At 42.4% G+C, this 23,742-nt stretch overlaps 1 protein-coding gene across 2 annotated transcripts in view; it reads right to left on the bottom strand.

Moving 5' to 3' along the window:
• Efcab5 (EF-hand calcium binding domain 5) overlaps window positions 1-23,742 on the bottom strand; it is a 112,703-nt gene that overhangs the window by 19,831 nt on the left and 69,130 nt on the right. For both annotated transcript variants that reach the window (XM_059271249.1, XM_059271248.1), the window contains exons 14-19: window positions 22,830-22,986; window positions 15,493-15,782; window positions 11,592-11,761; window positions 10,393-10,621; window positions 4,633-4,785; window positions 990-1,090 (exon numbers count right to left, since the gene is read on the bottom strand). In XM_059271249.1, coding sequence (XP_059127232.1) covers window positions 990-1,090; window positions 4,633-4,785; window positions 10,393-10,621; window positions 11,592-11,761; window positions 15,493-15,782; window positions 22,830-22,986 — 1,100 coding nt within the window. The remainder of the gene's footprint in view (window positions 1-989; window positions 1,091-4,632; window positions 4,786-10,392; window positions 10,622-11,591; window positions 11,762-15,492; window positions 15,783-22,829; window positions 22,987-23,742) is intronic.

Consider the following 23,742-nt stretch of genomic DNA (forward strand, 5'->3'; position numbering starts at 1 on the left):
CCCAATGTTCCTGCCATCGTTCTATCATTCGCCTAGGGTGCTGCACCCATCACTTTCACGTGACTGTCCTTTGGCTTGACTCAGTTGGATGCTTCTCTTCATGAACATCCCTTCAGCAGAGAGCCTTCCCTGACAAGCTCACTTGAGGTAGCAGCCCCAGGTTGGTCAGCATCATGAGGCTCCTCTTCACTGGCTGACCGCTGGTGGTCATACTTATCTGAAGGTTAGTTTTTTTTTTTATTTTTTTATGTACTGATAGTCTAAAATGTGTTAGATGAATTCTGGAAGGTTCCCTAGAAGCAGAGCCTCAGACAATAAGCAGATGCTTATGAGGAAGTGCTCCCTAGAGAAACCAGGGGACTGAGGAAGCACGGGCAGATAGGGAGAAGCTAAGTGCGTGCAGACCCAGCCTGTCCAGCCTAGTCCCAAGGAGGAGATCTGGGATGTCAACTGTACCAAAGACTAAGTCTTCTTCTAAGGCAAGCGGGCGCTTTTGCATCCTAGCCCTAGTCTGTCATTGGCTGTAAGCTGCTCTAGGTGTGTGGTGGGGGGTCTGGGATGGGAGAGTTCAGGGAAATCCTGGGTAGCTCCTAAGGGGCTCAAATCACTTCAGAGTGTTTCCTTAGAGAAAGTTTCCCTGCAGCAAAGCTGTAGCAGTGGCTACAGCATCTGGCCAGAGAGAGGCATGCTGGGGATCTGGGCAGCCGGGCTGCAACACCCGCTTCAGTGAGAGACTGAGATTTCCATGGAAAATGAAATCTCTAGTGAGGCAGACACATCTCTTTTAGACATGCTGCCTCTCCTGTTGGTGCCCGTGATGAGAAGAACGCATGCCTTCTATTGTTCATAGAACTAGAGCAAAGGAAGCGTTGTCTGGCAAATTTAAAAAAAAATAAATGGGCTATTAGAGCATGTGCGCTAAGAAAGGCAGAAGCTGTGTCTTTAGATCTATGATCACACCAGTCAGGTGAACCAGATGTGTCTTATACCTGAAAATGCTCGACTTCCTCGAAATGGTTGGGGGTTCTGTATGGATTTCTGTTAGACCGAGATACTCTGTAACCATCATTTTGCGTAAAACATAGTCTTCCTGAAAAAGAGAAGAGATCTCATCTCAAAACAGTAATTGGACTTTGGGGGTTGGATAAAGAAAGAAAAACTAGGTAAGTTTAGGTGAGTTCTGGCTTTAAGGATTTTGACATTGTACATCTTCTGAGCTATTAAAGAATAATATTCCAAAAGTGAAAAATTTCAAAAGAATAAGATTATTTTAATACATAGATTTTTCTATATCTGAAAAAGCTGTGTGGTTTTTTTTTTCTTGTTGTTTGTTTTGTTTTGAGACAGAGTTTCACTAAGTAACCCTGGCTGGCCTGGAACTCCCTATGTAGACCAGGCTGGCCTTGGACTCATAAAGATCACTTGTCTCTGCCTCCTGAGTACAAGGATTCAAAACGTGTGCCACCACACCTGGCTAAACTGTGTGTTTATAGTGTTTCTCATATTAGAATGTGCATTGCGGGCCTGCTATGGGTAGTGCATGCCTGTAATCCCCAGCACTTGGGAGGTGGAGATGGGGGGACCAGAAATTAGGTTAGTCTTGGTTACACAGTGAATTTCAAGCCAGCCTAGGTAAGATGCTATCACAATAAACAACAACAAAAAGCATTGTAAAACATTAATAAAATATGTAAAAGCTTATGGAAAATAAGTACAATAAAAATACTCAATAAGGTCATCGTTCCTGCTACTTCACTACAGCTATTCTTGTCAAGGCTCTGAGTGAGTCACTTTTGAATCTATTGGTCAAATACTAGTCATCATCATCTACTGTTTGGCAACATTTTATTTGTTGAACATTCACATTTTTTTAAGAGACAGGGTCTTACTCTGTTACTTTGGTTGGGACTTGCTATGTAGACCAGGCTGGCCTTGAACTCATGAAGATCCTACTGTCTCTGCCTTTCTGGTGCTGGAACTAAAGGTGTGTGTCACCACACTGGGCACTTCTTTTTTTCTTTTTCAGATTTATTTTTATTTTTAATTATGGGTATCTATGTGTGGGTATGTACCTTTGAGTGAAAGTGCCTTCAGAGGCCAGAGGCATCAGATTCCCTGAAGCTGGAGTTACAGGTGACTGTGAGTCATCCGATGTGGGTTCTGGGAATTGAACCCCTGTCCTCTGCAAGAGCAGGGTGCACCCCTAACCACTGAGTCATCTCTCTAGAATAACACTCACTTCTTGATAAGCTTTCCTTCATTCGGCTTTTAGGACCCCACTCCCCACTCTCCCCCAGTTCTCCTCCTTCCTCACCAACATTCTTTTTCATTCTCTGCCCACATCTTTGTTTCCCGGACTTCTAAGCAGTTTTCAACCTTTAGGACACATCTTAGAGCCTCTTAAATGTAAGTTGCCACCCATCAAATGTAGGAGGCAGTACATAAAATTTTCATCATTGATTCAAAATCAAAATGAATGGAGATGTTTCCAGCAGCCTTTGCCCATGTTCCATCGTGTGACACACAATATGTGCACCATGTCATGCCATGCAACACCAAGGAACACTGCCTGAAACACCTCGGCTCAGATTCAAGACTACTGTGCTATTAACTGCCATGTTTTCATTATATACACAAACTAATCTGCTCTTACAAACATAATGCTTTAATTGGGGAAGGAAAGAGTATTTATTTATTCTTCTCTCATACATTACACCCCAACCGAGTTTCCCCCACCCCCTCTGCTCCCTGTCCCTCCCTGCCGCCTTCCCTCTTCCCCGATCCACTCCTCCTCCATTTCCCTTCAGAAAAGGACAGGTCTCCCAGGACATCAACCAAACATGGCATATCAAGGTGCAATAAGACTAGGCACCTCCCCTAATTCTAAGGTTGGATGAGGCAACCCAGTAGGAGGAAAAGGGTCCTAAGAGCAGGCGAAAGGGTCAGAGACAGTCCCACTCCCACTGTTAGGAGTCCCACAAGAAGACCAAGCTACACGACCGTAACATATGTGCAGAGGTTTTAGGTCAGACCCGTGCAGGCTCCCTGATGGTCAGTTCAGTCTCTGTGAGCCCCTAGGAACCTTGGTTAGTTGATTCTGTGGGTTTTCTTTTGGTGTCTTTGACCTTCTCCTTCCTCCTCCTCTTCTGCAGGGTTCCCTAAGCTCCAGCTAATGTTTGTCTGCTCCCATCAGTTGCTAAATGAAGCCTCTCTGATGACAATTATGCTAGGCTCCTGTCTACGAGTATAGCATAGTATCATTAGGGATCATTTTAATTAATTAATTAATTACCTTAATTAATTAATTTATTGCCAGTCACGTTTGGTTCTGTCTTAGGTCTCTGGGCTGTCTAGCCTCTGGTTCCTGGCCCTCCACACAGTGTCAGAGGAGGGCTCCCTCTCATGGCATGGCTCTCAGGCTGGACCTTGGTCACTCACACAAGTTCTGCACCACCTTTACCCCAGCAGTCTTGCAGGCAGGACAAATTGTAGGTTAAAGGTTTTGTGGCTGGGTTGATGTCCCAGTCTCTCCACTGGAAGCCTTGCCTGGTTACAGGAGATGGCCAGTTCAGGCTCTGTATCCCCTATTACTAGGAGTCTTAGCTAGGGTCACCCCCATAGATTCCTGGAAGTTTCCATTATACTAGGTTTCTACCTCACCCTGAAATGTCCGGCCCCCCGCCCAGTTCCATTCATCTTCCCAGTACTCTCTCTTCATCCCACTCCCACCTGATCCATCCTATTCCCGTCCCCATCCACCTCCAGTCCACCCTAGATTTCTATTCTATTTCCCTTTCCCAGGGAGATTCATGCATCTCCCCCACCACACACACACACCTTGAGCCCTCCCTGTTACTTAGCCTCTCTGGGTCTGTGATTGTAGCATGATTAACCCTTCCATTCCAGGTAATATCCACTTATAAGTGAGTACAGATCATGTTTGTCTTTCTAGGTCTAGGTTACCTCACTCAGGATGATTTTTTTTCTAGTTCCATCCATTTGTCTGCAAATTTCATGATGTTATTATTATTTTTTAAAACAACTGAGTAAAACATTCTGTAAATATACCACATTTTCTTTATCTATTTTCCCCCCTAAGTATCTCACTTGCCTTATGGAGAAAGTCTATCCTGGATCTGGTCATACTGGAGACCAGCTAAATTCTCACTCACTGTCTTTCTTACCTACATACATGTGTGTGCAGGTTATATGTGCCACATGTGTGGAGATCAGAAGTCTCAGTAGTTGATTCTCTCCTACTACCATGTCGGATCTGGGGATTGAACTCATCACACCTGTAAAAAAGTATCTGTATGCTCTGAGCCAGCTCCCCAGCTGACTCTTGCTCCTTCTTCATTTTGTTCAAAGATACTTTTTTTTTTTGCCTAAAGCAATTTGTAATATATTCTTCTTATGTGGAACCGAGAGTTTTGAGTTGGGGTCATAATTTCATTTGTTTGTTTCTTTTTGTGTGTGTGGTTCTGAGATCAAACACAGAGCCTTGAGCTTGCTAGCAAGTGATCTATCATTGAGCCACATCTCTGATGATAGGACTCTGAAATGTTAACAAGACATTAATATTTAATAACTGTATAACATTGAAAAGGTGTAATACGGCCTGACTTTGCCTACCTGTTCTGAGCTAGGTTCAATAAAGCACGTAGTGATGGAGGTGATGCCGGATGTGATATTGAAGAGCCACCTGATGCCAGTGATCACAGTGTGCAGGATGTGCTCCTTGCTGTGAACGTGGTGATAGGCAGTGCTGAAGGTCTTGGCAACACCCTGTGAAGACAGACAACTTAACTTGCATTTTTTTAAACTGCAAAGTGGTCAGTAATAACTGTCTCTTAAATTTATGATCAACAAATTAGTTAAAAATCAGTTCTCAAGAGGTACTCTGAGATTCTGTTAGTCAAAAAGGATCATCAAGACATCAAAAGTGTAGAGAAGCCCATATAACTTTCTATGCTTTAGATATGTGCTGTCAGAAGAAGATAAACTTAGAAGGGAAAAGCCCTTTTACTATTATTATTATTATTGTTGTTGTTGTTATTGAGACAGGTTCTCATTATGTGGCCTGCTTGCCTAGCCTAGAACTTGCTGTGTAGACCAGGATAGCCTTGAACTCACAGAGATCCACCTACCAATCCACCAATTCCTAGAATTAACCTGACTCCCAATATTAATTTTTTTAATCTATGGCCTTTACCATCAGGTCAACAGAACAGAATATGTCTGGTTTCAAGATCTACAGATGCTAGTTACACAGTCTTCCTATAAGCATAAGACTGTTCCACAGAGAAGTCCATAATACCAGTTGTGACCTTTTCAAAAAACCCTAGGAATCACAAATTCTTCAAAATCACACATACACACACACACACACACACCAACATATGTGGGGGAGACAGACACAGAGATCAGATTCAAGAAAGGGAGATAGATAGATGATAGATAGACAGACAGACAGACAGATAGATAGATAGATGGACAGGTTGATTGAAGTCATCTAATGGTAACCCAGGGGTTCAATTTGCAGGACTAATGGCCTAATTTATAACATTTGGGCATGCTCACTAAGATTATAAGTAGCTAATTTACTGACAGTTCCATACTCTACCATTTGCTTCCTGACACCTTTGTCTCATCTTCATTTGACATGAGAATGAGTCTTATTTAAAAAGATGTTCAGAGAAAGAACCTGCCCATTTCCTCAGTTACTCAGCCACTAAGGTGAAAGGGGAAGTGAAGCACAAAGGCAACCCACACAAAGAGCACAGGCACAGCAAGCCCCTGACTTGCTACAGTTCCCAGACTGTTGTGAGATATTTGTACCCTGGATGAAGATGTATTTGCTGTGATGGGGGTTAATAAAGAGCTGAATGGTCAATAGCTAGGCAGGAAGTATAGGTGATATTTCTGGGGACAGAGAGGACTCTGGGAAGGAGAAAGGCTAAGGAAGAGGAGAAAAGCTAGTTAGGAACAAGCCTAAGCTATAGGCTGAGCTTTCATAATTAATTAATAAGTCTCTGTCTCATTATTTGTGAGCTGGAGGCCCAAAGAAAAATCTAAATCCAATCTGGAGACTCCAATATCCACATTAGGCTTTTTGTAAGAAAATGGTCTCTTGGGCAGTTCAGTGTATAGAGATGGGTCTCTTTTAAGAGGCCTTGCTGTGCAGCAGAGTACTTGAGCAGCTGGAATGCTGGGTAAAAATGCCTGCTGCATCATAGACTGAGCAGCTTCCCAGAGCTGGGGTAGTAAAGGCACTGGCATGAGGCGGCTCTCAGGGAACTGAATGAGGATGGAGGCAGCTGCCACCCCCATGCAGCAGCTGGTGTGGCCAGTTAAGGTTTGTCTCGTGGTCAGAGAATGCTGCAGGTGCTCAGAAATCCAGGTCCAGACACACACAAACTCTAAAAAGGTACACTATGCTTAAAAATGTGTTTAGATGCTGAAGAAAGAAAAGAAAATGGATATGCACAGTCATAGAGAAAATAGTTTAAAAGTAATAAATTAAAGTCTTTAAAGAGAGAGTAAAATAATATGAAAAGAATAACAACTGCTCAGAGACACTGGATTATGGAAACTGCTAAATTAAACCAACCTATGCATTTTAAGAATGTCTTAACTTCAAAATGGAAGTCAGAAAATATGTTGTGTTGGGGAAGAGGTTATGCCTTTGTTTCCACAGGAATCGAAAGTTATGGTTCCCTTCAAAATTAATAAGGATCAGATTTGATTGGGGAGACCTCCTGAAAATCTTGGCTACAGACATGAGGGGGAAAAAAAACAAGAAAGACTACAAGACAGTGTAAGCTGATCCCTTGATATGGGAACAACTCTGAGACTGGATGAGTTGTTGGCTACAGAGTCTTTATGACTTATTATTATATGCCATCCTTTCATATGGTGTGAATAGAGATTTATATTACAGTTTGGTTATGCAATCCAAACAGACTTATAAAGTTGACAGATGCTTTTTACCTGCTCAAATTTATAACAAAAAATCATCTTTAGCTGACTTGTGTACACTGCACATTCCATACTTGTATTAATACAGATATATATGTTACCTTTAAAAGTTTGTGGGGTTTTTTTCAGAAAAAAGGACCAGACACAAATAAAGACAATTTTCCCAAGTGATCCAGCCTCTCAGAATGCCTCTGTTGCAGTTTCCTCAAAATTCTGCATCCAGAACAACTTCAAAGCTGCTAGCTAAGAGATCCAGTCTCACAGACTACTCTATCCAGGACTTCAAGTAAGCTCTGCACTTTCCCATTAAACAGAGACTGGACAACAAATGTTACAGCTAGTTTTCCCAGGACTTGATCATTATCCCAATTTTCTCAGGGTCCCCTAAAGTTGTCATCACCCCCAGACAATAGTAAGAAATCTAGAGAACATGATGTCCACATTCCCAAGAGGTGACATGGGTAGTTTTTGGTCATTTGGTGGAATATGGTTGTTTGTCATTGTTAGGGGGATTGGTTACAAGTTGTTATTGATCATGGTCAGAAAAACTAAACGAAGGAGATTAGATTCAGGGATCTCTTTCTAAAGGAAAAAAGGGAGAGATATAGTATAGAAAGAATAAAAGGGTAGATTAGTAAATCTACATTTAAACTAAAAAAATAACTATTAATCTAAAATATTTTCATTGATATGGGTTTTTGTATATTGATACAAATTTAAGGTTGTTTTTGTTATACTGTATATATGTTTCTATTCTTGTTTTAGACATTGTACCTATGCAGCTCATTTTAAAATGTAATGTAAAGTTCTAGTCCTTGAAAGCTATTTAGGATAATTGAGAAATACAGGTTAATAGTTAGTTATCTCTAATAATTAAACTTGTAGTCATGTTAGGTATGTTTTCAAGATTAAACAGAGATATAGTTTAGATAAATAGGTGGTCTTCAAACACTTCAGAGACCTACAGAATATGGCATTTAAGATGTTTTAATAACCTAAGGCTTTTCATGACAGTGAGACACGTCTGCTCCTGGCAGCACCAATTTACTTAAAAAAAAGGGATGATGGGCATTAAAGAACCTCCATATGGAGTTTGCTTTTATTGTGACAAAGTTAGCTACTGGGCAAGAAACTGCCCTTGCCTTGACTGCTGACAGTATGCTGTCTAAACTGGACAAGCAGGACACAAAAGAAAGCAATGTTGAACTTTGCCAAGAAAAGGTAGGAAAGTCCTTCAAAATTCCTGCTTCACTGAGAACTCTGTCAGATATTCTAGGCCCACAGGCCAAAGATGGATGCCCCAACATTACAGATGAACCTTGGGTAACTGTCCAGGCAGCCAGATGTCTATGTCATTTCTTAGTTTAGGAAGTTGCTTGCTCTGCACTTCCTGTTACTCAGGTAACATTATATCCTTCTCAGGTCTCTGAAGGGGTTGAAGACAAGATAGTTGTAGTTATAGTTTTCCTTGTTACCAAATTCATAAAAGAAACATATATGAGATATAAAGTTTATAAGGTTAAGAAACATAGAAGCTGAGGCCAGCCTGGTCTACAGAGTGAGTTCCAGGACAGCCAGGGCTACATAGAAGCTTAAATTGTTTATCTAAGAGGTGTTTTAAGGTCTGAAAAGATATTTTTATGATGATAATACAAGTAGTGATTGAAAATGGTTTAGGTCTAAAACTTTGGACTCACGAGATAGGATAGATAGTACAGTACTTTCTCTGGATTTGCCAGATATAAATGAACTGGATATTATAAATATAATTCTTACCTGATAATTGTCCTTACTGTATATAGTTTTACTGTGTTAGAGGTAAAACCTTTTCTTTTTATTTAGACAAAAAGGGGAAAATGTTGTGGAATATTTGTACACTGTGAAGATATATTTGCTGTGATTGGGGTTAACAAAGAAAACTAAACAGCTAATAGCTAGGGTGGAAGTATAGGTGGTATTTCTGGGGACAGAGAGGACTCTGGGAAGGAGAAAGGCTGAGACACCAGGAGACACAGAGGGGAAACAGGAGGTGCAAGATGGAAGAGAGGTAACACCACATGATAGAATGTAGATGAATATAAACGGGCTAATTTAAATTATAAGAGCTAGTTAGGAACAAGCCTAAGCTATAGGCTGAGATTTCATAATTAGTAAGTCTCTGTGTCATTATGTGAGCTGGCAGCCTGAAGAAACATCAGACTACAGTGGACCACAGCCTCCATGGCTTTAAATCTATAGCTTCATTGCAGTCTCTACCCATAAAATTAGAGCTAGATGTTCTAGCCATTTCTCAGTCTGAAATGTGCCTATCATTTCCGTGATCTAATTTGAAAACATGAATTCTCAAGAAATATTTGGGCTTCTTCATTTTCATCAGAAATTACAACACTAAACGGGAGCTGTGAGGATGCATATCATACCTCTCGTGGAAAGAACAAAGGAATTGATAGGGAGCATTATTAATAAAAACAAACATATCCCTTTGTCCTAGCTTCGTTTTTTGCTACTGTGAAAAAAAAAAAACCCTGACACAACTCAGGAAAGAAAGGGTTAACTCCACATCGCAGTGCACTATTTCAGGGAAGTCAAGGCAGGAATTTAAAGCATCTAAAACAGTGCTTCCTGACCCATGGGTCCAGACCCCTTTGACAAACCTCTATCTCCAAAAGTATTTACATTACGATTCATAATGGTAGCAAAATAAGTTACGAAGTAGCAATGAAAATAATTTTATGGTTGGGGGTCACCACAGCATGAGGGAATGTGTTAAAGGGTCGCGGCGTTAGGAAGGTTGAGAACTGCTGAAAAAGCATCACAGGCACAGTCGGGAGTAGAAAGAGAAGAAACTTAAGGCTCTTTGCTCACTCGCTTCTGTGCTCAGGCAGCTTTTTCCTACCACTGCTCGGGACCCCTCTGCCTTTGAATGATGCTGCCCAAAACAGGTTGGGTCTTCCCACATCATTAAGTATCAAGATAACTGTCCCCCCCAGACATACCCAGAGGCTAACCTAATCTACACAAGTCCCCATGAAGACTCTCTTCCCAGGTATTCCAGGTTGTGTCAAGTTAACAGTTAAAGTTAACCCACACACCCTTCTACATGTTCGTTCCTATTCTGTGGGTCTCAGTGGTTTGGTCATTGGTTCTGCACAAAGCATCAGTTTCTGTTCCTATGCTTCATGCCAGGAGACACATATGAACAATATTCCCAGGGAGGCTCAGGCATGGATGTGTCCAAGTTCTTCCATAAATTATGGGGAACATGTCAAAAGGCTGATCCATAAAGGAAACAGAACAAGCATGATGATGCTGTCCACATACAGCTCTACTCTCCTTATCTGCTTCCAGGTTTGACTTCGAAGACGTCTAGACAGAGAAGCTGCTGACTACTGCTCTTGTAGACTTCTAACCTACCTGATAGAATTTGATCTCATGATGCAGGAAGATGTTTATTTCACGGGGATCTCGAAGAGTGTCAATTGCCAGGACTCCAAAGATCCTCATATATGCATCCTGAAGAGGCAGAGCCAGGAATGACCCATGACGCTCACTCTTCCTGCGGGAACTATTCCAGAAGAAGATGTTCCCATGGTGCTGAACTTGTGGGACATGGATTGGCTTGCCTTCATCCACTACTGTAAAACTGTTGAGAAGTGGATACAAGGATAGGGAAAAGTTGCAGGCTTTAGACTAAACCATAGAGAAAACAAAATATAGTCTTCTATGTATGATTCTAAGCATTATATGTAGGGGAGGTGAATCAGGTAATATCACCAGTTTAGAGGGTCTGACTTGTTAAGATTTGAAAAAAATAATTACAGAGCTAGAAGTGTGGTTCAAAGGTAGAGTGCTTGTGTGGCATGTGTGAGGCATCCAGTTCAATCTCCAGTACCTCAAAAGAGAAACAGAGATAAGGAAACAACCTTAGATCTTAGAGGACATATATATGTACCAGATGCTGGGGCTACAAGGTATGGAGCCAACATTATAAAGCCGAGCCCCTAAACAGTGAAGCATATCCAGAGTGAGCTCTAGAAATGGTCTGGTAAAACCAATTAGGATCATAGGGCTTGAGAGATGGACTAGCAGTTAAGAGCACTGTTTCTCTTGCAGAGGACCTAGGTTCGATTCCCAGAACCCACATGGTGGCTCATAACCGACAATAACTCTAGTTCCAGGGGACCTGACATCCTCTTCTGGCCTCTGCAGACACCAGGCATGCAAGTGGTACACAGACATACATACCAGCAAAACACCCATACACACAAAATAAATTAATTGATAAAATACAACAACAAAAACCATTTAGGACTGGAAGCCCATCCGGTCCCATTCTGGAAGCACTGGTTGCTTAGAGACAGTTTTTTCTTGAGCAAATTACCAAGGTTCAATGCCTGCTTACTTCAGAAGGGAAAATACTGTTTTAGAAAGATGTAACCGGAGCCAGGCATGATGACACACACCTGTAATCCAGCACTTGGAAGGTAGAGGCAGGAGGATCAAGAGTTCAAGGCCAGCCTTGACCCCATAGTGAGTTGGAGGCCAGCCTGAAGTCCATGAGCTCCTATCTTTAAAATGAATAGAAAGAAACCGACTCTTCAACAAGTTCTTACCTGATTCCTTTCATGTCCCTGTAGAGCACTTTGTTCAGTACAAAGGGAGCATCATCCAGGGTACAAGCCACATTCCTCAAGAGAACATCCCCTCTCTCTGGCAGGAAGAGGTTTTCTTCTAAGAGGGAAATGTGAGCACTGATCTTCTTATTTCCATGAGCTTCAGCATCCTGTGGCAAAATATTTCTGATCATGGATTTGCATTTGTCAGTGGCTACAGAGATCCCCTAATTCCTTTGCTAGCCTCTTTGGGAATCTAGCACCAATAATTTCATTGAATAAGTGACACAGAGATTACCAATCATGGGTAGTGGGAAAAAGGCAGATACCACATTGCCCTTCAAACCTGCTTTACTGAAAACAAACACAACCCAAACCAAAATAAAACCTCTTAACTCTAATCAAATTTAAAGGTTCAAAACTTCGATCCCTTGGAACCACAATCTCAGTTGGAGGTGAGGGACTTCAGCAAAGAGTACTGATTTCAGAAGGTTCCAGCAAGGGGATGCATCCATTTTACTCACCTCTCACCATCTAAACATGAGTGTGAAAACAAAGTTCCTGAGGATTCGTTTTAGGTTTTAAAAAGATTTCTTTATTTTTGTGTTCTGTGTATGGGTGCTCTGCCTACATGTGTGTACTCCATGTGCATGCCTGGTGCCAGCAGAGGCCAGAAGAGAACATTAGATCTCCTAGAACTGGAGTAACAAGTGGCTGTGAGTCACCATGTGGGTGCCAGGAATTGAAGGTGGGTCCCCTCTGCAAGTACAACAAGTGTACTTAACAGCTAAACCATTTTCCCAGCCTCAAAGAATTCTTAACAGCCAGGATCTGATCGGGGACATATCAGGAAAGTTTCTTGGAGACTAAGACTGTAGACTTTCTGTTTTAAAATTTGCATATAAAGATTAGGTTTCAGTGGGGCATTCATCAAAGTTTGCTTTTCTTTCTTTTTTCCTTTTGGTTTTTTTGAGACAGGGTTTCTCTGTATAACAGTCCTAGCTGTCCTGGGACTTGCTTTGTAGACCAGGCTGGCCTTGAACTCACAGAGACCCGCCTGGCTCTGCCTCCCGAGTGCTGGGATTAAAGGCGTGCGCCACCGCCGCCCGGCAAAGTTTGCTTTTGTTGATTCTTCTTCCCCTCTTCTTTTCTCTCCTTGTCCCCTGACTCCATGGCCTCCTTTCTGTTTTCATGTCACATGGGACCCTTTGTGCTCCCCTCTCTCAACACCTCTTGCTCCCTTCTCATCCAGTTTCACAGTCTGTACTCATTCTTATCCCCTGCGATGGCTGTTCTTGATTGTCAAGGTGACTACACCTCAAAGTAATCAAAGCATAAGCCGCTGGGCACACCTGTGGAGAATTTTTCTTGATTGAATTATTTGAGATCCACCCTAAATCTGGATCTTTTTTTTTTTTTGAGGGGGGGAGATCTAGCTTAGATCTGGGCCACACCTTCTTGTGGCAGCCTATATAAGGGCGTGGAAGAGCAAAGCATTGCTCTTTCCCTCCCTCTCACTGGCAAGTCCATCCTTCCCTGGTGTTAGAGCCACTTCTTTGGAATTCCGGTGGGTACTGAAGAGCAGCTGAGACATCCAGCCTCATGGACTGAGCAGCTGCTGGATTCTTGGGCCTTCCATTGGCAGGCAGCCATTGTTGGACTAGCTGGACCACGGCTTGTAAGCCAGTCTAACATCTCCCCCCAACCCCACCCCGGTTTTATTTGAGACAGGTTCTTTCTATGTAGTCCTGGATGTCCTGGAGCCCACTATGTAGACCAGGATGGCCTTGAACTCACAAAGATCCCCCTGCCTCTGCCTCCTGGATGCTGGGATTAAAGATGTGTGCCATACCACTGGGTATACATCCTATCAGTTCTGTTTCTCTCGAGCACCCTGAACAACACCTTCCCTTTATTTACATACACACATTATTAAAAGTAAGGCTCTGTATATGAATGAGAACATGCAATTCTTATTTTTCTGAGTTTGGGTAACTTCACTTAATATTTCTAGAGTGCTCTATTTTCCTCCAAACTTCATAATTTTGTTTTTCTTTACAGTTTAGTGAAATTCCATTGTGTACCTGTGCCACATTTTCATTATCCATTATCCTTTCGATAGACAGCTAGGCTGCTTCTGTTTCTTTGCTATTGTGAAAAACATAGGAACGAATGTAGACATACAAATATCCCTGTGGTAGGATATAGAGTTCTTTGGTATATGCTCAGGAGTGGTACAGCCAAGTCTCACGGTAGTTCTATTTTTGGCTCTTTGAAGAACATCCACACTGATTTCTATAGTGGCTGCATTAGTCCACACTCTCATCAGCACTGGGTAAGGCTCCCTCTTTCCCCACATCCTCACCAGCTTTTGTGGTCCTTTGTTTCATGATCACAGCCATTTTGACTGGGATGAGATGGAATCTGGATCTAGTTTTAATTTGTGTTCCCCAATGACTAAGAATGTTGAAACTTAAAAAAGGGTTGGTTATTTGTCTTTCTTTTCTATCTATCTATCTATCTATCTATCTATCTATCTATCTATCTATCTATTTATCTGGTTTTTTTTTGAGACAGGATTTCTCTGTGTAACTGCCCTGGATGCCCTGGAATTTACTCTGTAGACCAGGCTGGCCTCAAAATCAGAGATCCACCTGCCTCTGCTTCCCAAGCGTTGGGATTAAAGGTGTGTGCTACCACTGTCTGACTTAATTATTTATTTTTTGAGATAAGGTCTCACTATGAAGTTCTGGCTAACCTGAAAGGTTCCCTGAACCAGTATAAAAGCCACTTGGTGAAAGGAGAAAATTGTCCCCACAAATGTCTGTTCACCTCTACACACATCCCTAGCATGCTCCTCAATAATAAAAATAAAATTTAAACAAAAATTCTTTTTTGATGGGTAAATTGTTCCTCAAGCATCATGCAAAGTAAATGCAGCTTGCATTGCTGCATATCTCCCTACTGGCATTTTTCATTATCATTCTACTGTCTAGTCTTGCATATGAGAATCTCAGAACAAATAAGTTTCCAGGTCATCATTTCCATATCTTTCTGTCTTGCTCCAATCATCCTGGCTTTATCTCACTTAGCTTGCTTTATTTGTATGTATTTTTTAAATAATTTATTTAACTTTATTTTATGTGCATTGGTATAACAGTGTCAGATCTCCAGGAACTGACAGACAGTTACAGAGTTACAGACAGTTGTGAGCTGCCACGTGGGTGCTGGGAATTGAACCCGGGTCCTCTGGAAGAGCAGTCAGTGCTCTTAACCACTGAACCATCTCTCTAGCCCATATGTATTTTTTTTCTAAGACAGAATTTTATGTAGCCCAGCCTGTTCTAAAATTCAGTTTGTAGCCAAGGATGATTTTTAAATTCTGATTATCTTGGGTCTATCTTCTGAGAATTGAGATTGCAAGTATGTGCCACTCATATCTGGTTAATGAAGAGTTGGGGATTGAACCCAGAGCTTCATGCATGCTAGGCATCCTAGCAATTGAACTCCATCTCTAGCCTCTTACTTAGGTTTGAGTCATTTATAATTTTTTTGTAATAAATGAATCATCTTTAGTATCACTCAATGATTTTTTTCAGCATCCAGTGATTTTTTTCAAGCAAATTTTATGTGTTCCTCTTATGCAGCCATTGAATATCACATACTGTAAGAAAATGTTTCCTTTTATAGTACTTTAGAAAGCGTACCTGGAGCTGGGTGGTGGTGGCTCATGCCTTTAATCCCAGCACTTGGGAGGCAGAGCCAGGCAGATTCTCTGTGAGTTCCAAGCCAGCCTGGTCTACAGAGCGAGTTCCAGGGCAGGCTCCAAAACTACACAGAGAAACCCTGTTTCGAAAAAAAACAAAACAAAAGCAACAACAACAACAATACGAAAGCGTACCTGGGTGAGGGCCCTAAAGGTCTCGGCATACACTGGCTCCAGGGACACCCCGCTTGTCTCTGCAGCATGTTGGATCTGATGGAGCCACTTCCGTCTTGCACAGTTCCTTAGACCCTCAGTGTGGCTCCTCTCTAAAGAACTCATCAGAAACTCCACAACACTGTCCAGAACTTGGTCCTCGTTGCCCCTGAGTTCAGACACAACCAATTCTATGTACTTCTGAAACTGCTCTGAAGACAACTTTATTTCATGACCAGGATGTGGCTTTGGAAATTGGATGTGCAGTTTAGCTAAAAAACATAAGTGAGAAACAGAGAGTGGACTAAAAGGTCATTCATCTATGGGACATCTTTTCATTTTCCTCTCACAGCAAGCGGAAGCCCTTACATGTATGTTCTATGGACAACTGGATACACTAAAGGGATTTCTGAGCACTGTGACTGACTTCCTAGACTAATTCAGCATGACTTCTGTGCCGGCTGTGTTTTAACTCTCCCTCTGGCCAGGTGAATTCCCAGAGTCTGCTGTCATCCTCCTGACTGTTTGTCTTCCACATCCTATCCTGTTGTTCTTTGGCACTGTCCTTTGTGGCCACTCATTTCCATTCCTACTTTTATAACCCAAAATAGAGTTTACCAATGGTGAATGATTCATACATATTTTTAAAACTAAACTAAAACACTGCCTGTTTGGCTAGGAATATGGCTCAGCAATAGTGCACTTGCCTAGCATTCACAAAGCCCTGGGTTCAGTCTCTAGGACACACCACACATACACCATACACACACATACACACATACTACACACACCACACACACCACACACACACACACTACACACACCACACACCACAAACACACTACACAACACCACACACATACTACACACACCACACACACCAACATGCACACACAGCACACAGACCACACACACACCACACACATAACACACACACACCGCATATCACACACATAACACACACACACACACACAGAACTTTCCAGGACTCAGGAGGCAAAAGCATAAAGATCACGAGGTATGGGAAGCAGAACTCCACCACTAAAGTGTGCTCTAGATCTTCTCTTTCATTTTAAAAATGTTATTATTTTATGTGTTTGCCTGCATGCATGTCTGTGTATCACATGTGTGCCTGGTGCCCTTGGTGGCCTGAAGAGGGTATCAGATCCCACAGAACTGGAGTTCATCTCACAACAGACGGTTGGGAGCCACCATGTGGGAGCTGGAAGTGGAGCCCAGGTCCTCTGGAAGAGCAGCCAGTGCTCTTAACCTCTGAGCTAGCTCCTCTTCTATTTCTCTTTTGTATGAGGATGAATCTACTATCAAACTTGAACGTTATCAGGAAGTGACCTTTTTCATCCTCCTCTACCCTGTTCTAGCCCATCTCCTAGCATCTCTTACCTGAAATTTGGCTTTTTTCCCCTCACACTGTCACAGTTACACAACAGTGACCGTGTTGCACATGAATGTTCCTAAGCATTACACAGGTTAGTTTTACCTGTTTGTAAACACTACACAAAGATTATCAAACCACATATAGTTTTCTTGAACTTGCTTTTAAAATGTTTTTCTTATCTTTTATCTTTAAATGTAATTAACTTAATTTTCATTCTTTATGTGTATGGGCATTTTGCCTGCAAATATGTCTGTGTACCATATGCATGCCTGGTGCCCTTGGAGGCTAGGAGAGGGTGTCAGATCCCCTGAAACTGGAGTTACAGATGGTTGTGAGCTGGCATGTGGGTGCTGGGAATCAAACCTTGGTCCGCTGGGAGTGTAGCCAGTACTCTTAACTTCTGAGCTATCTCTCTAGCCCCTTGCTTAAAAAAATAAAAAATGATTATTTTGTGTTTGTTTATGTGTATATGTATCTTCATGGTTGTGTGTGTGTGTGTGTGTGTCTGTGTGTGTGTCTGTGTGTGTGTCTGTGTCTGTGTGTGTGTCCACAGAGACAACAAGAGCATGTTGGATCTCCTGGAGCTGGAGTCACAGGCAGTTGTGAGCCATGTGAAGTAGAAGCTGGGAATTGAACTCAGGCTCTCAGCATGAGCAGCAAGGACTCTTAACTGCTGAAAAGAGTAAAGAGTCCACAAGTTCAGCCCCAGGACTCTCCTCCAGCCCCAGGACTCTCCTCCAGCCCCAGGACTCTCCTCCAGCCCCAGGACTCTCCTCCAGCCCCAGGACTCTCCTCCAGCCCCAGGACTCTCCTCCAGCCCCAGGACTCTCCAGCCCCAGGACTCTCCTCCAGCCCCAGGACTCTCCTCCAGCCCCAGGACTCTCCTCCAGCCCCAGGACTCTTCTCCAGCCCCAGGACTCTCCTCTAGCCCCAGGACTCTCCAGCCCCAGGACTTGCTTTTTCATTCAACATTGTTCTACCATGTCCGTCATGTTATTTCTGTAGCTTTGACTCATTCATCTTAGCCACTGTATTCATTATGTGAAAAGAACATCATTGATTATTTGTTCTTCTGGCAATATGCGTTTCAAGTATTTTTAATATTTTACTCCTAGGAACTGCACTATAAGTATTTTGGTACGTGTCTCCTGGTACGTCTATGAAAGTGTTTTGACATTTATTATACATTAACAAGTCATAGGGATGTGATAGCTTATAATGATTGCCAACCTGATAGGATCAATAATTACCTTGGTAACAAATCTCTTGGCATATCTATGAGGGAGTTTTAGATTGGGTAATTGAGGTGGCAGGGTACATTCCTTGGGCTGGATCCCTTGAACTCAATAAAACAGAGAAAGTGAGCTGAGTATCAGCATTCACTCCCGCTTGCTTTCTGATTGTGGTTGCAATGCTTATGTGACCAGCTACCTCCCTTTCCTGACACCACACTTTCCTCACCATGATGGTCCATGCCCCAAATTGTGAGTCAAAATAAACCCTCCCTTCCATAAGCTGCTTTCATCACATATTTCTGTCACCACTGAGAAAAGTCACTAATAGAGAGGGCATATGTCCCTTCCTTTTAAAGCGGGTTCTAGCTTTTCTCTCAAAATGTCTTCCTGGTGCTTTTTCCTTCCCTTTAATGACAAGAGCATCCATTCAGTATCATTCATTTGACAATTAAGAAGCACTACCTGGAATCTGCAGCCATTTTATCATGCGAAACTCTTATTTCTGTAGTTAGGCAGGCATTCATTGATTGGTAGCTCTTTGGCATCCACTGATTTTCCTACTAGTGTTTGTAGTTACAATTTTGCCTTGGGGAAACCACTCTATTCTCATTGCAGCTCATGGGTTTGAGTGGGATCCATTGTCGTTTTAGACTTAGAACATGTTCTCCAGGGTCACACCAATTAGAACATTCTATGCCTCTAGTCAGAGTGGCTGGTTTAGTATAGTAAAATGCCAGGCCTTTTCTGTTTGCTTGTTTTCTTGAGACAGAATCTCACTCTGTAGTCCTGGCTGGCCTGGGACTTTCTATGTAAACTGGGCTGGACTTGAACTCAGAGAAAGCCAAGGTGATGCAGAGTATCAGAGTTCACATGTGCCAAGAATGGCATTCTTCGAGAGTAGCTTGGCATGGGTTGTCAGAGCCTGAGCAGTGTGAGGACCACAGTGGAAGAGCAACCTTTAGCTGGTGTGGGTGAGGAGGGTGGCTCTACAAAGAGGTAGGTTAGGTTTGGATGTCAAAGCCCTGTTCAGATTTGAGTGCTAAACAGAGTGAAGAGGACATCCAAATGGAAGAACATCCGGCCTAAGGAGTCACAACCTAAAGACGATGAAAAGAATATTTCTTTTTTTTTTTTTTTTTTTTTTTTTTTTTTTTTTTTTGGTTTTTCGAGACAGGGTTTCTCTGTGTAGCTTTGCGCCTTTCCTGGAACTTACTTGGTAGCCCAGGCTGGCCTCGAACTCACAGAGATCCGCCTGGCTCTGCCTCCCGAGTGCTGGGATTAAAGGCGTGCGCCACCACCGCCCGGCTCGAAAAGAATATTTCTATCAAAGGGAAGTCCAATATGAGAAATCAGCCTTGGTAAGATTTTCAGGTAGCAGTTAGCTCCGCATAGGGAGTTGAGCCTGAATGGCTGAAGAGGACGTCTATGAGACAAAGAGCCTTGGCATGCATGGACTGTTAGAGCCTAAGAAATATGCTAGGCACATCTATTGGGTTGATGTGGAGAGGGAAAAGGATCTACAGGAGTGGGAGGAAATAAGAATGGGTTCTGTTGTTTTGAATTGGACAGGGAAATATTGGTGTGAACTCGTGATTTTTAATATTAGTAGAGATGTGTTTTATACTCACATAAACACGCACGTGCATATGCAAATCCTCTAGCTCTGTCTCCTGACAAACCTAGGAGGAAAGCCTTGGGAGAAACACCACTTGTGTAACCCACATCTAAATCCTACCCTTCAGTAAAAGAAACGAAGGTTTCTCCTGGGGAAATTGATTAGTTCAGGATGGAAATGGGTGAAGCAGAAGATGTACCCGGAAGATCTCATGTCAGAAAGCAAAGAAGTGCTCCAAGAATGATGGAGACACTAACATGGCAGAGGAAACTGTCTAGCATTCCTTTAAAAACCAAAAATACCTATCTGCACAGTGGCTCAGAATCTGCAACATCTAAGAATCTCAAGAAAAAATGATGCTGAGCGAAAAGAAGCCTTACCTAAAAGAGTGTGCATCGTATGATTCTATCGATCATAGATAGAGGTTCTAGACAAGAAAAATCATGGTGGGAAAAAGCCTCAGTGGTTGCCTTGGGAGTTGTGCTGTGGGAGTGCATGGGAAAAGGACATGGAGGAGCCTCTGTTCTATCTCTCCAAAGAAGCATGAGCTATACTGCTCACGGGTTTGTCAAAACTCAGCAAATTTACACTTAAAATTTACACACCTAATTTTGTGGGAATTTTGCATTGAGAAAAAAGTTACTAAATATTGAACTCACATGAATTAGAGGCATACCTGTGTGTTCAGGAAGTAGTGTACATGTTGCTTTAAGATGTATCAACAATAGAGAAACAGATGGAAAGCTAAGGAGTGACAAGAAGCAGCCGTGAGGAAGCGCCGGCAGCAGAGCTTAGGCTGCGGGAGTGTAGACGCCGCATTATAAGATTCTTCCCGACTCGCTCCATATTTGAACATTTTCAGGACACAATGTTGAGAGCGGGGGAGATGATGGGACAGGGGAGCCAGGAAAAGGACTAAATCTGGGGCAATATGAACACTAAACCAACAATGATAATACTGGATTATAACCTAACGACTAAAACAAGAAACTGTTGTATGCTATCATAAATAAAAAGTTTGACCACAACTTTTACAATGTTTCAAAGTACATCTACAACATACTATTCATAAACAAAAAAGTTACTTTAAAGTGGAAGAGTTCAACAGAAAAAAAAATTTAGAGAGAAGTTCTCACGTATCCCAGCTTAGCCTTGAACTTGCTCTGTAGCCAAGGCCAGTCTGATTCTACAGAGGTGTACCAGGAAACCTAGTTTATGAAGTGCTGGGAGTCAAACTCAGTGCTTTGTGCCTGTGAGGCAAGTACACTGCTTACTGAGCTATCTATCCAACCCAGCACATACCATTTTAATCAATTGATCAATGTTATTATCATAGGATTTCTAATAGAATTCGGTAAGAATAAAACATTGATTATGTGTTCTGATCCTGCCAAAAGATGAGTAACCTGGATTTAACCACAAGGAAACAATAGACAAATCTGTGTAAGAGCACACTACCAAGAACCAGCTTACAATCTTCAAATGTACCAGGGTCATAGTAACCAAGAACAGACTGAAGGATTTCTGAGGGATTCCTAACGTCCCAGTTTTCTAGCAAAAGAATAGTAGTTTTATGTCAGCTAGGAAGTAAAAATATAAGAAAAAAAGAAGAGAAAAACAAAACCAATAAAAAGGCTGAGCGGTGGTGGCGCTCGCCTTTAATCCCAGCTCTTAGGAGTCAGAGGCAGGTGGATCTCTGTGAGTTTAAGGTCAGCCTGGTCTACAGAGTGAGTTCCAGGACTGCTAAGGCTATACAGAGAAACCCTGTCTCAAAAGAAAAAATCATTAGAGAGAATAAAGAATTAGTATACTGAAGAGGAACTTTAGACCCAGCCAGACTTGACAGTTGAGAACTTACAAAAGCAGGAAACAAGAATTCAGGCAGTGATAGTGCACGGTTTGGGAACTTCAACTTCAGAAACAGAGGCAATCGGTTCCCAGACAGAATTCTGCCTGCGCTCAAGGTCTGGGCTGGAAACACTCGGCAACATGTTCCACTCTTGAACACACACGCGTTCCTATCCATCTGCACACTCTTTGGCACTCACTGTGTCCCATTTAACAACTCCAACTTCTGGGTCTGGTGGTGCAGGCCTGTAATCCCAGCTACTCAGTGGGCTGAGGCAGGAGGATTGAAAGTCCAAGGTTGGCCTTGACTACACAGCCAGTTTAAAACCAGCCTGGAAAGCTTAATGAAACTCTGTTAAAAAAATAAAATAAATGGCTGGGTGGTGGTGGCGCACACCTTTAATCCCAGCACTCGGGAGGCAGAGGCAGAAGCAGAGGCAGGTAGATCTCTGTGAGTTCAAAGCCAGCCTGGTCTACAAAGAGAGTTCCAGGATAGCTAGAGCTACACTGAGAAACCCTGTCTTGAAAAACCAAAATAAACAAATAAAATAAAATTTAAAAAGTAAAGTAAAGGACAGAAAGATACAGCTCAGAGGGCTTGACCATCATACGTGAAGCTGTAAATTCAACCCCTGGACTGAAAGAAGAAGAAAAAATTAAATGTACCAGCAGGTTTGGAACAGCCAGAGAGAGAGAAAGAGAGAGAGAGAGAGAGACAGAGAGAGAGACAGAGACAGAGACAGACAGAGACAGAGACAGACAGAGACAGAGATAGAGAGACAGAGACAGAGACAGAGGCAGAGAGACAGAGAGACAGAGACAGAGACAGAGGAGTGTTATGTACATGTTTATGAGTGTGTGCACTTGTGCATGCCAGTGTATGTGCACATGGAAGCCAGAGGTTGATGCTGCTGTCTTACTCAATTACTTCCTACTTTGTTTTCAAGACAGGGTCACTCACTGATTCTGGAGCTCACTGATTTAGCTAGACTGGCTGACCAATATGCCCCAGGGGTCCTCTTGCCTCTGCCTCCCCAGTGCCTGACTTTTGTGCAGGTGCTGGGGATCCAAATTCAGAGCCTATGCTTACATAGGAAGAACTTTAACAACTGAGTCACTCCCCAGCCTTCTTGCTAATGCTTGTTTTTGACTTTGTGTATATGGCATAGCATTGAGAAACTGAAAGTCAGGTTACTACCACAGCAGGAACATGCTAATATTTTACCTTTCTTCATAGACTCTCTTTCCATTCCCTCCTTGTATGTATACAGGAGATCATCCACTTCATTCAGACTCAGAAAGCCTGAGCCATCATTGTCCCACTTCTGGAAGAGGGCTTCTAGAAGAAGCATCCGTCGGACTTGGAAAGCGTTCTGTCTAGCCTAGGTTACAAACAGGAACATAAGCACAGGAGATATAGTCTTGCATTTAAAGAAAGTGTAGCATCTCTGTCTCCTTTTGGAAACAGCTTTGCTTTGGGGCTAAGGATATTAAAGGGAAATGCAGAGACTGATTTTAATCCCCTAATTGCCATTTCCCTGTTTCACTTCTCAACCAAAAACATCCAGGAATTTGCTGTATGAGACCAAAACACTTTAGATTAGTAAGAATAATATACTCCTTAAAAGTTTTTTATTATTTCTTTTACTCCCTCCCTGGTTATTCAAAATGATGATAAACACATAAACACATGGGCAGCTCTACCTGGCTTTTTTATTCATTATTTTGCTTACAATATTTATTTGATTTTATATATTTTTTATTTTATAATTAACTTAATTTCACATATCAGCCATGGATTCCCCCGTCCTCCCCAGCCCCCCAGCCCTCCCCCCCAGTCCACGACCCATTCCCACCTCCTCCAAGGCAAGGTCTCCCCTGGGGAGTCAGCCCAGCCTGGTAGATTCAGTTGAGGCAGGTCCAGTCCCATCCTCCCTACACCAAGGCTGAGCAGACAGCTTATGTTGGAGAGGATGTGGAGCAAGGGGAACACTCTACCTGGCTTTTTAAGGGCATATGATTTGTAAAGAAAAGAGATGAATAAATGACAGTGTTCAAATAACAACAACCAAAAATGGCTGTGTTAAAAAAAAAACCCTAGTGAGGCTGGGGAGATGGTTCAGCACTTGTGAGCACAT

The sequence above is a fragment of the Peromyscus eremicus genome, chromosome 8a (genome assembly GCF_949786415.1).
Source record: "Peromyscus eremicus chromosome 8a, PerEre_H2_v1, whole genome shotgun sequence".
NCBI lineage: Eukaryota > Metazoa > Chordata > Mammalia > Rodentia > Cricetidae > Peromyscus > Peromyscus eremicus.